The following is a 19,289-nucleotide window of genomic DNA, read 5'->3' on the forward strand; positions in this document are numbered from 1 at the left end:
GCCTCAGTCTCCCAATTCCATCAAAAGCCCCTCCAGAAGCAGCCTTTACAGTGGCAACTGGCTGGCAGGCAGAGGAGGGAGGAGAACCCCAAGGGGCCTTAGGATGTTTGCTGACTGCCCCTGGGCCCCTTACTGCTAACAAGCTGGCCCCAGAGTGCAGCTTGGCCCCTCGAAGTGCAGCCGAGCCCTGAACTGGCAGACACAAGCTGTGAATCACTGGAAGCATTGAACAGTTGCTGAGAGCCAAACATGGACAGCTTCAGGCAGGGGCTAGCACCAAAGTACCTCCCAGGGGACTCATGCAGAATACAAAACAGCCTCATTCTACATAAGAGCAGGATCCAAAGGAAACCAGCAGGCACTAAACCCTGCCAAGACAAAGTGCACTTCACTTTTTTCGGCATTCTTTTCTTTCTTTATTTTTTAATTACATTGTTATTATTTTTGTCTTTCTTTCATATTTCTTATTTTCCTTTTTCCTAAAAATATTTGTATTACTTTTTAGAGAGAGGGAAAGGAGAGGGAGAGAGAAAAACACCAATCAGCTGCCTCCTGCACACCTCTTACCAGGCATTGAGCCCATGACCTGGGCATGTGCCCTGACCAGAAATTGAACCGGCAACATTTTGGTGCATGTGACGATGCCCAACCAACTGAGCCACCCTGGAGAGGGCTCTCTTTCCTTTTATTTCCCTATATTTTTGCTCTAACTCCTTCCTTCACTTCCTTTTTCCTTTTCATAATTTTTCCCTTCCTATTTTATACTGTTTTCCTTTCCCTATTTTTTTTTTCCAAAGCAGATTTGGAAACAGTGCTTTTATTTTTTTGTTGCTGTTAATCCTCACCCGAGGATATTTTTCCACTGAATTTTAGAGTGGGAGGGGAAGAGACACAAAGAGAGAAACATCTATGTGAGAGAGACACATGCACTGGTTGCTTTCTGCACACACTCCTAAGGACAGGAACTGACCCTGCAACTGAGGTATATGCCCTTGTCTGGAACCAAATCGGGGACCTTTCAGTCCACAGGCCATACTCTGTCCACTGAGCCAAACTGGCTACGGTTTCTTACCATATTTTTTATTTGTATTTTTTCCCTTCCTATTCTTTCACATTCTCTTCTCTTCCTCTTTTTCTTTCTAGTATTTTATCTTTTCATTTATTAATTCTTGCTCTCTATTCTCTTTCCTAATTCTGTTTTGCTTTGGGGTCATTTTTGTTGTTGTTGTTGGGTCTTTTGTATATTTTTGTTTTGTTTCTTTTGTTTGGTTCTGTCAGCAGCTGCACAACAGCTCACACGATGTGATTGGGGACAGCCAGCCTGAGGGGAGATCCTCCCCCCAAAAAAGGCAACAACAATCAAGCGCTGCCCTAGGTAGTATAGCTCAGTGGATAGAGTGTCGGCCTGGGGACTGAAGGGTCCCAGGTTCAACTTTGGTCAAGGGCACATACCTGAAAAAATACAACCAAAAGACAAAACAAACATCATCCAGAACTACAGGAAGGCTGGCTGAGTGGAAATTCTACAACTAGAAGGAAAGAGAAAAGCACTCGGAGATTCAGAGGAGCTGCGGAGGTGGAGTGCAGAGTTACGGAGGTGCACGCGGCAAGGGCTGGCAACTGAGGACACGGCTGTCTTTTTGAATTGGGAGGGAGTCACAAGCCCCCGACTGCTCTTAACTCCAGTTCCGGGAAGTCTCTGGGGACCCAGACTCATACGGGGAAAAACTGGACTGTCTGGCAGCAGGCAGAACTCGAACTCAAGGGCAGCTTTCTCTCAGAGGTGCCTGCAGCGATTACCGGGACACTGAGACTGAGGATCAGCCATAGCTGTTTGCTCCGCCCTGTTGATTCTCTGAGACCCCGCCCCACCCAAGCTGTGGCAGAGGCTTTTGCATATGAATGCCCTGGCTCTTTGCAATCTGAAAATTACCTAACAAACTGCAGCTGGGCCAGAGAGACCCAGAACTTCTAAGAAAAGGCCCAAGGCCCCACAGCAGCTTGCACTGCTTCACAGCTGGGCCTCATCTGGGCACCTCCAAACCCCAAACAAGGAAGGGGAATCTGCAGATCTCTTCATAGCTCCTGCTGGGTAGCCTCAGGAAGAGGCTAAATTAGCACCTCCTTAGATCCAAAAACCAGTGTACCCAGTGATCAGAGTGGGACCATACAGATTACAACTCCTCAGATCCATAAGGGACACACTCAGGGGGCAGACTCAGTGAGCACCAAAGCCCCACTAAAGCAAGTCTTGCCCCATAAGAGTGTCTTCAGCACAGAAGTTCTCCCACTGTAGACACAGCTGATTCTCACAGCCAATTGGCCTGGAAGTCAATTCCTCCCAGTGATACCTACAACAATCAAGGTTTAACTACACAAGACTGTGCACAAAGCCCACAAAAGGGTGCACCAAGAGTGTCCACCTCAGGTAATTGGAGAGGCTGAGCCACTGGGTCCTATAGGACACCTAGTGCACAAAGCCACTCAGGGAAGCATAAAAAATGTGGAGACAAAGAAACAGGTCACAAATGACAGAAATGGAGGAAAGCTAACTACTGGATATAGAATTCAAAACCACAGTTATAAGGTTTTTCAAGAATTTGCTAGAAACCGCCGATAAATTTAGTGAGACCCTGGAGGATATGAAAAAAGACCAACTAGAAATTAAGCATACACTGACTGAAATAAAGAATAATATACAGAGATCCAACAGCAGACAAGAGGATCCCAAGAATCAAGTCAAAGATTTGAAATAGGAAGAAGCAAAAAATACCCAACCGAAAAAGAAAAAAGAATCCAAAAATATGAAGATAGTATAAGGAGCTTCTGGGACAACTTCAAGCATACTAACATGTGAATTATAGGGGTGCCAGAAGAAGAGAGAGAGCAAGATATTGAAAACCTATTTGGAGAAATAATGACAGAAAACTTCCCCTACCTGGTGAAAGAAATAGACTTACAAGCCCAGGATGCACAGAGAACCCCAAACAAAAGGAATCCAAAGAGGACCACACCAAGACACATCATAATTAAAATGCCAAGGGCAAGAGACAAAGAGAGAATCTTAAAAGCAGCAAGAGAAAAACAGTCAGTTACCTACAAGGGAGTACCCATATGACTGTCAGCTGATTTCTCAACAGAAACTATGTTGGCCAGAAGGGAGTGGCAAGAAATATTCAAAGTGATGAATACCAAGAACCTACAACCAAGATTACTTTACCCAGAAAAGCTATCATTCAGAAGTGAAGGTCAGATAAAGAGCTTCACAGATAAGAAAAAGCTAAAGGAGTTCATCACCACCAAACCAGTATTATATGAAATGCTGAAAGGTATTCTTTAAGAAGAGGAAGAAGAAAAAGGTAAAGATAAAAATTATGAACAACAAATACATATCTATCAACAAGTGAATCTAAAAATCAAGTGAATAAAAAATCTGATGAACAGAGTAAACTGGTGAATATAATAGAACTAGGGGCATGGAAAGGGAGTGGACTGACAATTCTTAGGGGGAAAGGGGTGTGGGGGGTAGGGGAAGAGACTGGACAAAAATCGTACACCTATGGATGAGGACAGTAGGAGAGGTAAGAGCAAAGGGTGGGGTGGGAACTGGGTGGAGGAGAGCTATTGGGGGGGGGGGGGGAGAGGAACAACTGTAATAATCTGAACAATAAAGATTTTTTTTTTTTTAAAGGGCACATGCCTGGGTTGCAGCCTCAATCCCCAGTAGAGGGCATGCAGGAGGCAGCCAATCAATGATTCTCTCTCACCATTGATGTTTCTATTCTCCCTTCCGCTCTAAAATCAATAAAAATATATTTTAAAATAAATAAATAAATAGATCCAATTACAACAGAAGAGCCCACATAATCCACACAATGGACAACCCTAGAGCACCCAGCTGAGGAGATCTGACACTGCACCACTGGGACACCTACTACATAAGGCCACCCCATGAAAACTAATAGTTATAGGGATGCTCAAGGAACTTGGTGAGAATTATAAGGAACTTAGTGGGAACTTAAAAACAATAGAAACCATGACCAAGAAAGAGTCAGAAATGAAGAACACCATATATGATGTTTTTAGAAGGAATTAAAAGTAAATAGAATAAAGCAAAGTATCAAATCAGTGATTTGAAGACAAAGTTAGATAAAAACACCCAATTAGAGTGCAAAAAGGTAAAAGAATTAAAAAGGAGGAAGGTACTTTAAAGGAACTTTGGGACAACATGAAGCATAACAACTTCCACATCATAGGAAACCCAGAATGAGAAGAATGTGAGCAAGGAACAGAGAACCTGTTTAAAGAAATGAGAGAAAACTTACCTAACCTGGTGAAGGGGAAAATTACACAAGTTCGGGGAGCACACGGAGTCCCAATAAAGATTAGACCAAAGAGATCCAAGACACAGAATTAAAATGAAAAACATTAAATACAGAGAAAGAATCTTAAAGGCAGCAAGAGACTCAGAACGTTGCCTACAAGGGAGTTGCTACATTAGACCATCACCTGATTTCTCAATAGAAACACTTCAGGCCTAAGGGAATTGGAATGAAGTATTCAAAGTAATGCAAGCAAGGTCCTGAATCCACGACTATTCTCTCCAGCAAGGCTACCATTCAAAATTAAAGGCGAAATAAAGACCTCCCCGACAGAAAAAGACTAAAAGAGTACACTGTCACCGAAAAAGCATTACAAGAAATGTTACAGGGACTGCTATAAGAAGAAGAAATTCAGAGAGAGGAACATAGGCATAAAGAAAAAAAATGACAATAAATAAGTACCTATCAATATAACCTTAAATGTAAATGGGTTAAATGCTCCAATGGAAAGACAAAGGGTAGCTGAATGGATAAGAAAACATGATCTATCTATATATATATATATATATATATATATATATATATATATATATACTGTCTACAAGAGACCCACCACAGAACAACAGACTCACACAGACTGAGTGAAGGGATGGAGAAAAATATTCCATGCAAATGAAAAGGAAAAAAAAGTTGGGGTAGCAATATTCATATTTGATCAAATAGACTTCAAAACAAAGCCCTTAGCCTGAGAGGTGTGGCGCAGTTGGCTAAGCATCACCCCATGCAACAGGACATTGCCAGTTCAATTCCCAGTCAAGGGCACATGCCGGAGTTGCAGGCTTGATCCCGTGAGGACGTGTGTAGGAGGCAGCTGACTGATGTTTTGCTCTAACATGGATGTTTCTCTAACTCTCTCCCTCTATCTCCCTTGCTCTTTTTCTAAATATCAATAAATTACTTTTGAAAAAATATATACATATTTTATATACATATAAAAAAATATATATACTAGTAGCCCGGTGCATGAAATTCGTGCACTGGGGTGGGGGTGGGGGGTGGGGCCCTCAGTCTGGCCTTCACCCTCTCCAATCTGAGACCCCTCAGGGAATGTCCAACTACCTGTTTGTGCCCACACTTTTAACAGATAACAGCTCCATTGTTGTTTCTTTCTTATGCTTAAAACATTGAAATTAGTAGGTATTCAAAGTGTGTATACATTTTGGGGGATACCCTGTATATCTCTAGTCAGTGGTGAAATAAACCAACAGCAGATTTGGAACCCCCAGACAGGGAACCTCGCACACTCCCCACATGTCTTCCCACTTCACTTTCCACCTTCGTGGGCAGCAGGAGAATCAATGTTTTCTCTCATTAATTCGGAAAAGCAGGTCCTGTCACCCGCTGCCCGGCAGGAGTGAGCTAGGCCCCAAGCAAGAAAGGCTCAGTCAGGGCAGCCTTCACTCATGGGTGCTGGCACCCAAAGTGCACATTCCTCCTCTACAGTCGCCCCGACTATCCCACTGTTTCACTGAGAGGATGGAATTCCTCTCCGCCTCTGGGTTCTTGATCTTGAATGCTGACCGAAGGCACCTCAGCGAGTGCCGCCCGTGCCCACCAGGTGTGTCTGTCTGCACCTGCTCCTGCCTCAGCACCTGCATTAACCCCCCAGAGGTGATCTTGTAGCTGCACTGGCCTCTGTGGGAACAGGGCATCACCACTCCACCCTCTCACTGTCATCTCACAGGCGCCCACCCTCAGCGCCCAGAACACCCAGACACTCTCCAATGGACGTGAGTGCATCAGAGGGGATGTGTGCACATCCTGTGGGGGTGTTAGGCATGCCGGGTTGATGGAAGTGTGGTGGAGAGGCGGGGGGAACTTGTGTACACCTTGGTTTGCAACTGTTGCAGGCGTGGGAGGGTGACAGTGTGCTGGGGGATGTTTGCATGCCAGGGGGGAATGTGCACACCGGAGGCCTCTGGCTTTGAAGATCCGCAAACCCCCGTGGTGTGGCCAGGAGGATGTCAGTCTGGCCCGCCACGGTGGCTGTCGCTGCGATCCTGCACCTTCTGGGCCAGGAGGCGGATCTTTACGCAGCCACTCCTGGGCGCTGATGGCCTGCAGGCGCTACTTCAGCTCAGCCTTCAGGCTCCGCTCGGCGCGCTCACAGCTGTTACCACCACCATGTGGGGAGTACAGGCTGCCCTCCACCAGCCTGCCTCCCCTGTCCAGAGGCTCTCTGCGCTGCTCACCTGCCCAGATTGACTGGGGCTGGGCGGAAGCCAGGCATTCTGTCCTGCCCAACCCCGGCCGATTCGCCCCTGTGCGAGCTGCCACCCCACCGGGAAGGGTCACAGATCCGGGTCCCGGGACCGCGGCCAGCCTTGCCCACTGCCGCCCACCTTCAGTATGCAAATTAGCCACCATCTTGTTGCTTCAGGGTGGGGGTACCCACTGGGATGCCTGGCCAGTCTGGGTGAGGGGATGATGGCTGTTTGCAGCTGGTCACACCCCCTTCAGGGTGGGGGTCCCCACTGGGGTGCCTGGCCAGTCTGGATGAGGCGATGATGGCTGTTTGCAGCTGGTCACACCCCCTTCAGGGCGGGGGTCCCCACTGGGGTGTCTGGCCAGTCTGGGTGAGGGGCTGAGGGCTGTTTTCAGGCTGGCGGGCGACTGAAGCTCCCAACCTCTCCTTTTTTTCTTTTTTCTTTTATTCTGGGATTTATTTACCTTCTATGGCTGTCACTAGAGCTGAGAGCCAGCTTTAGCTCTGAGGCTCGGCTGTAGCTCTGAGACCTCGGCTGCAGCTCTGAGACCTCGGCTGCTGAAAGTAGGTACTGGGTTTGTTTGGGTTCTATAATTGAAACACTGTTGCGGTCCTGCTGGTTGAAGCCCTGCTGGCTGAAAGCAGGTTTCTGGAGTTTGTTTAGCTTCTATACTTGCAACATTGTTTCTTAGAGTGAAAGCTCAGAGGCCGGCAGCAGCAGGCAGGGAACCTTGGCTTCCTCCATCACTGGAGCAAGCAAGCCTCCTGTTCACTTCAGTGCCTGGCTGCCGGCCGCCATCTTGGTTGGCAGTTAATTTGCATAAGGATATGCTGGTTAGCCAATGGGAAGGGTGTCGGGGTTATGGTCAATTTGCATGTTTCTTTTATTAGATAGGATATATTTCATTTCAGAGAAGGGAGAGGGAGAGAGAGATAGAAAGATTAATGATGAGAAAGAATCAGTGATCAGCTGTCTCCTGCACGCCCCCCATTGGGGATCGAGCCTGAAACCTGGGCAAGCACTCTGACTGGCAATTGAACCGTGACCTCCTGGTTCATACGTCAACACTCAACCACTGAGCCATGCAAGCTGTGCAATAAACAAAGGCCATATCAAAAGACAAAGAAGGTCGCTACATAATACTAAAGGGATCCATCCAACAAGAAAATATAACCCTTATAAACATATGCACCCAATATAAGAGCACCAAAATATATTTTAAAAAACTCTTTGTGGATTTTAATGGAGAGAGCGACAACAATATAGTCACAGTAGGGGACTTTAACACTACACCCACATCACTGGATACATCTTCCAGACAAAAAAATCAACAAGGAAATAATATCCTACTAGGTTGGTATATTCAAACCCAAACTACAGACTGCTTGCTGCATTTTGGCTGCTGTTTTCAAAGTCACAGGTCTTTAAAAGTTTCAAATATTTATAAACTAGAGACCCGGTGCATGAAATTCGTGGATGGGCAGGGTGTGTGTCCCTCAACCCGGCCTGCACCCTCTCCAATCTGGGACCCCTTGGGGATGTCTAACTGCCGATGATCGGGCCTAAACCGGCAGTCGGGCATCCCTCTCACAAACTGGGACTGCTGGATCGTAAATGCTCGCCTGCCTGCCTGCCTGCCTGCCTAATTGCCCCTAACCGCTTCTGCCTGCCAGCCTGATCGCCCCCTAACTGCTCCCCTGCTGGCCTGATTGATGCCTAACTGCTCCCCTGCTGGACCAACCGCCCCCAACTGCCCTCCCCTACTGACCTGGTCACCCCTAACTGTCCTCCCCTGCTGGCCTGATCACCCACAACTGCCCACCCCTGCTGGCCTGATCGCCCATAACTGCCCTCCCCTGCTGGCCTGATCACCGACAACTGCCCTCCCCTGCTGGCCATCTTGTGGTGAACATCTTTTGGCAGCCATCTTGTGACGACGTCGCGCAACGCCACCTAGGCTTTTATTATATAGGACTAGAGGCCAGGTGCACAAAAATTTGTGCACTCGGGGGGGAGAGGGGTTCCCTCAGCCCATCCTGTGCCCTCTCGCAGTCTGGGACCCCTCAGGAGATAATGACCTGCTGGCTTAGGGCTGCTCCCGGGTGGCAGAGGGCAGGCCCAATCCCTAGGTGCAGCCCCTGGTCGGGCTCAGAGCAGGGCCGATTGGGGAGTTGGGGCGCTGCCCCGTCATGCACAGAGCAGGGCAGATCGGGAGGTTGCGATGCCACCCTCAGTCATGCTCAGGGTAGGGCCGATTGGGGGGTTGGGGCACCGCCCCCTGTCACACTCAAGGCAGGGTCGATGGGGAGGTTGCGGCACCACCCCCTGTCACGCACAGAGCAGGGCCGATCAGGGGGTTTGGGCGTTGCCCCCTGTCATGCACAGAACAGGGCCCATCAGGGGGGTTGGGGCTCCATACCCTGTCACTCAAAGAGCAGAGCCGATCAGGGGGTTGAGGAGCTCCCCCGTCACACACAGAGCAGGGCTGATAGGGGAGTTGGGGCACCACCCCGTCACACACAGAGCAGGGCGGATCAGGCGGTTGGGGTGCCGCCCCGTCACACACAGAGCAGGGCCAATAGGGGAGTTGGGGCACTGCCCCATCACACACAGAGCAGGGCCGATCAGGGGGTTGGGGCGCCGCCACTGTCACACTCAGGGCAGGGCCGATGTGGGGGGGGGGGGGGGTTGGGGCGCCGCCCTCTATCACCCACAGAGCAGGGCCGATCGGGGGGTTAGGGCGCTGCACCCTGTCACACACAGAGCCTCAGGGCGATCAGGGGGTTTGGGCACTGCCCCCTGTCATGCTGATCCCGGTGCCGGGAGGCCTCGCTGCTCTGCTGATTCTGGTGCTGGGAGGCATATTACCCTTTTACTATATAGAATAGAGGCCTGGTGCACGGGTGGGGGCTGGCTGTTTGCCCTGAAGGGTGCCCTGGATCAGGGTGGGGGTCCCCACTGGGGTGCCTGGCCAGTCTGGCTGAGGGGCTGAGGGCCGTTTTCAGGCTGGCGGGTGACTGAAGCTCCCAACCGCTCCTTTTTTTCTTTTTTTTATTTTTTATTCTGGGCCAGCTTTAGCTCTGAGGCCTCAGCTGCTGAAAGCAGGTTTCTGCCCTTGTTTACCTTCTGTATTTGATACAATGTTGCAGTCCGGCTGGCTGAAGCCCAGCTGACTAAAGCCCGTTTCTGGGGTTTTGTTTAGCTTCTATATTTGCAACATAGTTGCTCAGAGTTGCAGCTGAGAGGCCGGCAAGTCAGGCGGGAACGTTGGAGTCCACAGTCACTGGAGCAAGCAAGCCTCCCTGTTTGCTTCAGTGCTTGGCTGCCAGCCACCATCTTGGCTGGCAGTTAATTTGCATATCGCCCTGATTAGCCAATGGGAAGGGTAGCGGATGTACGGCTAATTACCATGTTTCTCTTTTATTAGATAGGATTTGCTCTTTTAGTGCATCTTGAGGATTCAAGAATAAGACATAATTGGGGTAAAAATACCAGAGAAATACATCTTTAAAGCTATAAGTTCTCCATTGTAGGTTAACAATACAATTAAAAGAAGTCTTCCTTCCTTCCTTCCTTCCTTCCTTCCTTCCTTTCTTTGTTAATCCTCATCTGAGGATATTTTTCCACTGATTTTTACGGAGAGTGGAAGAGAGAGGGGAAGACAGAGAGAAACATTAATGTGAAAGAAACACATCAACTGGTTGCCTCCTGCACAAGCCCTGCCTGACCAGGGCCTGGGCCGGGGAGAAGCCTGCAACCAAGATATGTGCCCTTGACCAGAATTAAACCTGGATCCTTTGGTCCACAGGCCAATGCTCTATCCACTGAGCCAAACCAGCTAGGGCAAGAAGTAGATTTCTTAAACAAATGAGGTACAATTACCTAAAAGATAATTTAAAAAAAAGTATACTGCATAACTTGGACAAAAAGCAGCTGATCTAAGGTCAGAATGGTCACCCACCTGTGGATTCTTCAATTTAGTAATAACTTTCCAAGCTTCATTGAGAATCTGAAGTCGATCACCCTCAAGAGGATCAGCCAAGGCCAAGTTTAACCCCAGTGAGCGAAAAAGAAGATGCTAAGAAAAACACACAATCATTATGTTACTGGAGACTTTAAATCAGAACAATTTCAGGCTGTCACACTGAGCTCATCATATATCCCATGACCCTTTCTGAATCCTACTACAGACCTCACAAGGTAGATGGAGAAGGGCAAGTAAGGAGCCAGGCTTGTACAGTCTAATTGTGGGCCTGATGTCCTGCTGGATGAGGCTTTTCATAAATAATGAGTAAAGATATATTTTTAGAGACATAAGACCAAAGTATTTTCTAAAAGCTTCACAGTGAGCTAATGCCACAGATCTAGGACTCTCAGGGAGACCGGATGCTCAGCAATTACACGTCTAACAATCCTGATCTCCACTCATCATCCAGCATGTTCTTCAGACAGAGCCTCCCTTCATTTCCTGTTGGCCAAGCTGCCCTGACCCCAGACTTCCCCCTCAGAGGTACTGGGGCAACCCTGCTGCCCGTCCTCCAGCTGCGCAGAAGCCAGGCCGTACCTTGGGGAAGCCGGCCTCACTGCACTCCTTGATCATGCCGATGAAATCGAGGGACCTGGTGGCGATGAACTCGGCCCGGAAAGCAGACATCACAGAATTCAACAGCAAGGCACTGCAAGACATGCATGCCCAATCACAGAGCCCCCGGAAGAAAGCCACTTTAATTTTAGGGCATATGTTGCCAGACGGATGACTGACAGCCCTTTCTTTAAGGTTTGAAGACAACCGCATTAGAGTTAGAAGGCAACCTCCAGCAAGCATGTCAAACTCGCGGCCAGTGGGCCACATGCCTCGAGTTTGACATGCTTATGAGACTACCACAGTGTTTGTGCATGCTGGGAATTTGATCAACATTAAACTGACTGGATGGATGGATGGGTGGGTGGGTGAGTGGGTGGCTGGAAGGACAGGTAAATAAGCAAGCAATCAAATCCACTGAAACAGAAGTACACTGAGGCTTCAACAGACTGGTGCACTAATAAAACAAAACATTAACAATATTGATCCATGTTGTAAATATATATCCTTTCACATCTCTTATAAAAATCCCTGTCTGGGACCTAGGGACACAGTGACTTAGAGACATCTACCACCAAAAGGAGGGACAGGAATATGAGTTCATCCTGAGCCTACCAATTATCACAGCCCCGGGAGGAAAGGACTATTATTAAACCGATTTTACAGATAAGGAGACACTGTCACAGAGAGGTCAAGTAAGTAACCCAAGCTCACAAAGCTAGGAGAGAGTGGAGTCCGGCATCTGAAGCCTGACCTCCACGCTGTCCTACCCTCCTGTGGCTCTCTTGCCCACATAAACATGCCAAGCTCAAAAAAAGCAACCAACTCCATTTCCAACTCATGCCTTATGAATTTTAAAATACTTACTTATTTCCTAGTTTCTTGCATCGCTCCATCATCTCGGTGAGCAGATTCTAAAAAAAAAATTTAAAACAATAAAAATCATCACGTAGGAGAACCTAAAGCAACACTTCTCACAAGAGATTTCCAAAGTAGTACTCTACGTGAGCCTCCTGTCCATTCCCCAATGCTCCCTGCCCAGCAGGGATGAGGAGCGGGAGAGAAAGTACGCCCTGTGGCATTTCCCGTGGGTGCAAATACAGTCTTTCCAATTACCAACAGTTAGACCTTGGGTCAGTCAGCTGACTTCATTAGGCCTGGGCTTCCTCAGGCAGACAATACAGGTGCTACTGCAGGAGGTGAGGGAGGTATTGAGGGGCATACAGGACTATGACTCCCCACTGTCCTCCCCACTCACGCAGTGCCAGTGGATTCTCAGTAAAACAACAAACACAGCCAGTGCTGGGTGCCCACCTGTCACAGCTAGGGGCATTAGCACCTGTGCTCTCACCACTTGTGACCACTCGGAGGCAAAATCCTATTTTCCCATTTCACAGATGAGAAAGCGAGTGCTGGTCCAGGGGACACAGCTAGCTGCGCAGGCTGGAGGTGACTCAGCCATCCTTCATCAAAGGCCATGCTCTTCACCACATTTCCTCTCCACGAATTTTGAAGCATATTTTTTGCCCCAAATGAAAATTAATGCTTTACTCATTGGTGTACTGTCAATAGCTCTAGAGCAGTGGTTCTCAACCTTGGCTGCACATTAGAATCACCTGGGAATCTTTTTAAAATCCTGATTTCTGGGCCTCATCCTCCGGAAATTCTGTTTCTTTGTTATGGGGTGGGGCCAAAACATTAGTAACAAAGAAACAGAATTTCCGGAGGATGAGGCCCAGAAATCAGGATTTTAAAAAGATTCCCAGGTGATTCTAATGTGCAGCCAAGGTTGAGAACCACTGCTCTAGAGCTATCTTAACACATCGCGTACCGCATAGAAATCTCTAAGACATACGCCAGGGACCGCATGTTTTTGGGCAAACTGCACGTTATTTAAATCATCACAATGCACTTTAGGTGTTGTTTTTCAATAATTATAACATTTTTATTTACAAAAACAATTAAACAATTAAAGTTCCTAGTACTTTTTTAATGTATAGTACTGCATAAAACATTTTCCTCTATGAAGAGGGACCAAACAAAATTTACATAAATATCTAGATTTGCTCCTTTTTCCATGGGCGTGAAAAACGAGAACACTCGTGAGCGGTCCTTAACAGATGGCGCGCGAAACACAAGAAAACTCCTGAGCGGTACGAAATGTGTTATGACAATTACATATCTTTAAAAGAGCTCCTGTTTTTTAAAAAAATCCTGGAAGAATTATTCGTCAGGTAGTGATTTGGGAAGGTTTTAAAAATCATCACGTTGGAGAACCTAAAGCAACACTTATCGCCAAGAGATTTCCAGACAAGGTCACCCCAAGGACAAGAGCCCTACTGACAGGGGCACTCACCATGCACAGGTGCTGGGCTAAGCACCTCACATACCTTTCCCATTTCCTCTTCACAGCAGCCTTGGGAGGCCCATGTGAACTACCCCCACCTTCACAGCTAGCAAGCCAGAGCTCAGAACGGTCAAGCAACTCTCTAGTTGGTGGTGGAAATGAGACTTGTATTTAAGTCTGGCCCCAAAGTCCAAAAATGAAACAAGTCTTCTTCAGTGCAATGCCACCCTTTCCATGTGTCCCTCTAGGTTGCCAGAATAATTAAGGTAACAGCTGACTGTGGAGGAACTGTTGATATCACCACCCCCAAAACCCTGATTTTATTCATATTTCTGTCTCTCCAAACAAAAATCAGGCTGGGTCCAATTAGGGAATAAATTATGATACCCCATTTATATGTTGAAGCCCTAGCTCCAAATGTGACGGTGTGTGGAGATCAAGTTTTTAAGGAGGTAACTAATATCAGAAGGTATAAAGGTGGGGTCCTAATCCAATAGAAGAAGAGGAAGGGACCAGGAAGGCACATGAACAGAGAAGACCCTGTGAGTATTCGGTGAGAAGGCAGAGGGCTGTAAGCCAAGGAGAAAAGCCTCACCAGAAACCAACCCTGCTGGTCCCTCGCTACTGAACTTTTAACCTTCAGAACTGTGAGAAAATAAGTTTCTGTTGTTGAAGCCTCCCAGTCTGTACAGCAGCCCACTGTGGCCAGAATGGCCACCTAACCCCAAGGTGCTGGCACTGGGAGGTGGAGGCTTTGTGCTGTGATCAGGCCATGAGGCTGGAGCCCTCCTGAGTAGGATTAGTGCCCTTATAAACGTGACCCAAGGAAGCTCCTTGGTCCCCTCTGCCAGGTGGGATGCAGGGACAACCAGGATGTGGACCCTCCTCAGACACTTTCAGCCTCTCGACCATGGATTTCCCAGCCTCCAGAACTGAGAAAATGACATGTGTTGTTTATAGCCCACTCAACCTGTGCTACTTTGTGACTGCAGCCTGAACAGACTAGGCAAACTGATACAAGCCAAACCAGTCACGGTGGTCTCATTCCCCACCAGTGATAGGTTCCAAGGAAAGATTTCCTTGGTCTTAAACAGAAAACCAAGAAACCGGAGACTCCCATTTCTCTGCCTCTGGATGCAGCCATGTCTGGACATGATACGGCTACTCTGCTATCTGGAGACAGCAGAGCTGAGAGATGGACAGATCTGGCTGGCCCAAAGCCTGCACCTGCTATTCAAGAGAACACATGGGTTGTTGTTTTTTGTAGGGCCAGGTGGGTGTCTGTCTGTTCCTTGCAGCAAGAAGCACTTCAGCAGAGAGTAAAATAGGTGATACCACAAATGGCCTCCCTATCCCACTCGCAGAACATTTACATTTGAAAAGTCATTCTGGAAGCTCAGTATCAAAGTGGTTTTGTGCAAGGCAGAGGAGACAGTGTGTAATTATCAGTGATATCCCCAGCCCACACAGACAACCACACACTGAGCAACATCAATGGGCCAGCCACTATCCTAGGCACTGGGGACAGGGCAGTGAGGAAGTCAGTCAGACAGAAACCCTTGGTCTGTGTGGCATATTCTCTCAAACACATGTGCACGTGGCGTGTGCGCAGCATATGGATAAAATATCTGGCCATCAAGACAAAACAAATGCTTAAAGTGTTCTCTTTTTATAAGACATGGACAAATTAAAAATGCATCCAAGAATATAACTTTAAAGAAACAAAGGCTCTGTTGTCATAGAGGAATATTCATAAGTGTCCAGGGAGCCAGCTGTTATGGAGCTCAGGCAGGTCTGACAGAGGTTAATTTTTTGGTATCTGAAAGTAACAGGATTGATTATCTTTGGCAAGAATAAGACGTACAAAAGTTCAAACCAGACAGATCAAAATAAGCTTGTTGGCTGAATAAAACCATTGAAAAACTTGCAAATCAGCACCCTAGTCTGCAGACACACAGCAGAGCCAGAAGATTCATTAGGCTCCTACATTTTCTTTATTTACATGTTTAATTTATAAAAATTATAAAAATAAGGAATGCTTATGGTCAAAAGTTCAAACAGTCCTGCCGTGCAACAGGTACAAAGAAAATGCCCGCCTCCCAATTCCTACTTCCCAAGACTCCCCAGTGTTGACACTGTGGTGTTCACCTTTCTAAACCTTTGTGCCCTGGGAATATGTCACTTTTGTTGTAAAACCACGAGGTTTGACATAGTTGTTGCTGTTTTACAAATGTGAATCGTCTTACACACATTGGGCTGCAACTTGCCTTTTTTACTCAAGAATCTAGCATGGGCCTTGCTCCTCCCACATTAGTATACACAAATCTATCTCATTATATTTAACTAGAGGCCCGGTGCACAAAAATTTGTGCACTCGGGGGGGGGGGGGGCAGGGGCCCTGCCCGGCCTGTGCCCTCTCGCAGTTTGGGACCCCTCGGGACATAACGACCTGCTGGCTTAGGTCTGCTCCCGGGTAGCAGAGGGCAGGCCCAATCCCTAGGTGCAGCCCCTGGTCAGGCTCAGAGCAGGGCCGATTGGGGAGTTGGGGCGCTGCCCCATCATGCACAGAGCAGGGCGGATCGGGGGGTTGCCATGCCACCCTCAGTCACGCTCAGGGTAGGGCCGATTGGGGGGTTGGGGCACCACCCCCTGTCACACTCAAGGCAGGGTCGATGGGGAGGTTGCGGCACCACCCCGTCACGCACAGAGCAGGGCCGATCAGGGGGTTGGGGCGCTGCCCCCTGTCACTAACAGAGCAGGGCCAATCAGGGGGTTGGGGCGCTGCCCCCTGTCACTCACAGAGCAGGGTCAATCAGGGGGTTGGGGAGCTCCCCCATCACTCACAGAGTAGGGCCGATAGGGGAGTTGGGGCACCGCCCCCTGTCACACACAGAGCAGGGTGGATCAGGGGGTTGGGGCACTGCACCCTGTCACACTCAGGGCAGGGCAAATGGGGAGGTTATGGCTCTACCCTGTCACACACAGAGCAAGGCCCGTGGAGGGGGGTTGGGGCGCCACCCTCTATCACCCACAGAGCAGGGCAGATCAGGGGTTTGGGGCGCCACCACTGTCACACTTGGGGCAGGGCCGATGGAGAGGTTATGGCTCTACCCAGTCACACATAGAGCAGGGCCCGTCGGGGGGAGGGAGGGTTGGGGCGCCGCACCCTGTCACACACAGAGCAGGGCCGATCAGGGGGTTGGTGTGCTGCACCCTGTCAAACAGAGCCGCAGGGCAATCAGGGGGTTGGGGAGCTCCCCCCATCAGGCACAGAGCAGGGCCCGTGGGGGGGAGGGGGTTGGGGCGCCACACCCTGTCACACACAGAGCAGGGCCGATCAGGGGGTTGGGGAGCTCCCCCCTATCATGCACAGAGCAGGGCTGATCAGGGGGTTGGGGTGCCTTCCCCGTCACGAACAGAGCAGAGCGGATAGGGAGGTTGTGGCCCCGCCCCCTGTCACACACAGAGCCTCAGGGCGATCAGGGGGTTTGGGCGCTGCCCCCTGTCACGCTGATCCTGGTGCCGGGAGCCTCGCTGCTCCACTGATCCCGGTGCTGGGAGGCATATTACCCTTTTACTATATAGAATAGAGGCCTGGTGCATGGGTAGGGGCCGGCTGGTTTGCCCTGAAGGGTGTCCTGGATCAGGGTGGGGGTCCCCACTGGGGTGCCTGGCCAGTCTGGGTGAGGGGCTGTTTTCCGGCTGGCGAGTGACTAAAGCTTCCAACCGCTCCTTGTTTTCTTTTCTTTTTTCTTTTTATTCTGCGCCAGCTTTAGCTCTGAGGCCTCGCTGCTGAAAACATTGATACAATGTTTCGGTCCTCTGGGGTTTTGTTTAGCTTCTTATTTGCAACATAGTACATAGTTGCTTAGAGTTGCAGCTGAGAGGCCGGCAAGTGAGGAGGGGAACATTGGAGTTTGCAGCAAGCAAGCCTCATGCTCGCTTCAGTGCCTGGCTGCCGGCCGCCATCTTGACTGACAGTTAATTTGCATATACTCACTGATTAGCCAATGAAAAGGGTAGCGGTCGTACACTAATTACCATGTTTCTCTTTTATTAGTGTAGACTAGAGGCCAGGTGCATGAAATTCATGCAGAGCGGGGGGGCGGGGAGGGGCTGTCCCTCAGCCCAGCCTGCACCCTCTTCAATCTGGGACCCCTCTGGGGACGTCTGAATGCTGGTTTAGGATGGGGCCTAAACCTGCAATCAGACATCCCTCTCACAATCCAGGACCAATGGCTCCTAACCGCTTGCCTGCCTGCCTGATTGCCCTTAAACGCTTCTGCCTGCCGGCCTGATCACCCCCTAACTGCTCCCCTGCAGGCCTGATTGCCCACAACTGCCCTCCCCTGCCGCAACCTGCCTCCTCCGCGTGAGGCAGCCATCTTGTGACGATGTGGGGGCGTGATGCCACCTAGGCTATTATTAGTATAGATGCCTGAGGAAGCCATAACATAAATATAACACTGCTATTCAAGTTGCCCCTAATGGATGGATTTTTTTAAGTTTTTTATTCTGGACCATTTACAGACTCATAAGAAATTGCAAAAATAGCAGAGAGGTCCTGGGTACTCATTATCCAGCTTTCCCCATAGGCTACATCTCCCGTGAATATAGTATACTATTTAAGCCAGGACACTGACACTGCTGTAATAAGTTAATTAGACTGTTTCACCAGGGTTTGCATGCACTCATTATCTTGGGAGGAAGGCGTTGTCTTTGTGACATTTCATTCACATGGATTTGTAGAATCACCATTATATTGCAGATTTTAAGTATTTTTAAAGATTGTCTGCAGATGAGAGTTATATACCCACTTCAAAAGCAGAGGTAAGAGAAGTAGTCAGGGCAGCACTGCACTTCTACTTTATATATCAAAACTAACACATAAGCAGTCCAGACTGCTCACAAATGTGTGCTCTGCTTTTGCTAAATAAACTTCCAAACCCCATGTTTATAAATACTGCTTCATGTAAAAGAGAATTAACAAATATGCACATTATCTTTTTGTTTTTATTTTTCTAACTGAAGCAGAAATGTAATGGGGGGAAATCAAGAACTAATCTTAACAGCTAATGCCCATTACCCCAATTCAGAGTTAATATAGCTCAGGTCTCAAAAAAATAAATTACTTTAATGTGAATAAAATGAAATTATATACCCTAGGCATTAAAAGGAGAAATTTTTAATTTTTCATGTTATTCTCTTTCTCTGGAGATTTTTTTCCTAATTTGAAAGAATGAAAAGAACACACTTGTGGGACATTCAGTCAGGATGGCTAAGTAGGAAGCTCTATGCCCAGCTCCTCGCACAACCACACAAAATTCCAACTAAATTATACAACAACCATCACTGAGAAGCATCTGAAGACCAGCTGGACAGAACTCCTATGACTAAGGATACACAGAAGAAGCCACAGAGAGATTAGGAGGAAGGGTGGAGCCGTGGGAAAGGCAGAACCCACAGCCCAGGGAGATGGTTAAGAGTAGGGGTAGCTCAGATAACCTGGGGGGGCTGTGCCACTGGGCCCCACAGGACACCTACATAAGGCCACTCTACCAAGACCTGGAGACATAAAAACCCTATCTAACACAGGGAGGCAGCCAAAATGAGGAGACAAAGAAATACATCTCAAATGAAAGAACAGGACAAAAATCTAGAAAAAGAACAAAATAGAGATAAACAATCTACCACACACAGAGTTCAAACCCTGGTTATAAAGATGCTAATGAACTTTTGGGAAGAACAGATGAACTCAGTGAGAATTTCAG

General features: G+C 48.3%; 1 protein-coding gene across 3 annotated transcripts in view; it reads right to left on the reverse strand.

Annotated features, from left to right (window-relative positions):
- VPS35L (VPS35 endosomal protein sorting factor like) overlaps positions 1-19,289 on the reverse strand; it is a 159,258-nt gene that overhangs the window by 43,253 nt on the left and 96,716 nt on the right. For all 3 annotated transcript variants that reach the window (XM_070413730.1, XM_070413731.1, XM_070413729.1), the window contains 3 exons: positions 12,039-12,085; positions 11,154-11,265; positions 10,551-10,667 (listed from right to left, as the gene is read on the reverse strand). In XM_070413730.1, the coding sequence (XP_070269831.1) occupies positions 10,551-10,667; positions 11,154-11,265; positions 12,039-12,085 (276 nt within the window). The remainder of the gene's footprint in view (positions 1-10,550; positions 10,668-11,153; positions 11,266-12,038; positions 12,086-19,289) is intronic.

This window comes from Myotis yumanensis, unplaced genomic scaffold (assembly GCF_028538775.1).
Source record: "Myotis yumanensis isolate MYYU_CA2020_CCGP unplaced genomic scaffold, mMyoYum1.0.hap1 SCAF_4, whole genome shotgun sequence".
Lineage (NCBI taxonomy): Eukaryota > Metazoa > Chordata > Mammalia > Chiroptera > Vespertilionidae > Myotis > Myotis yumanensis.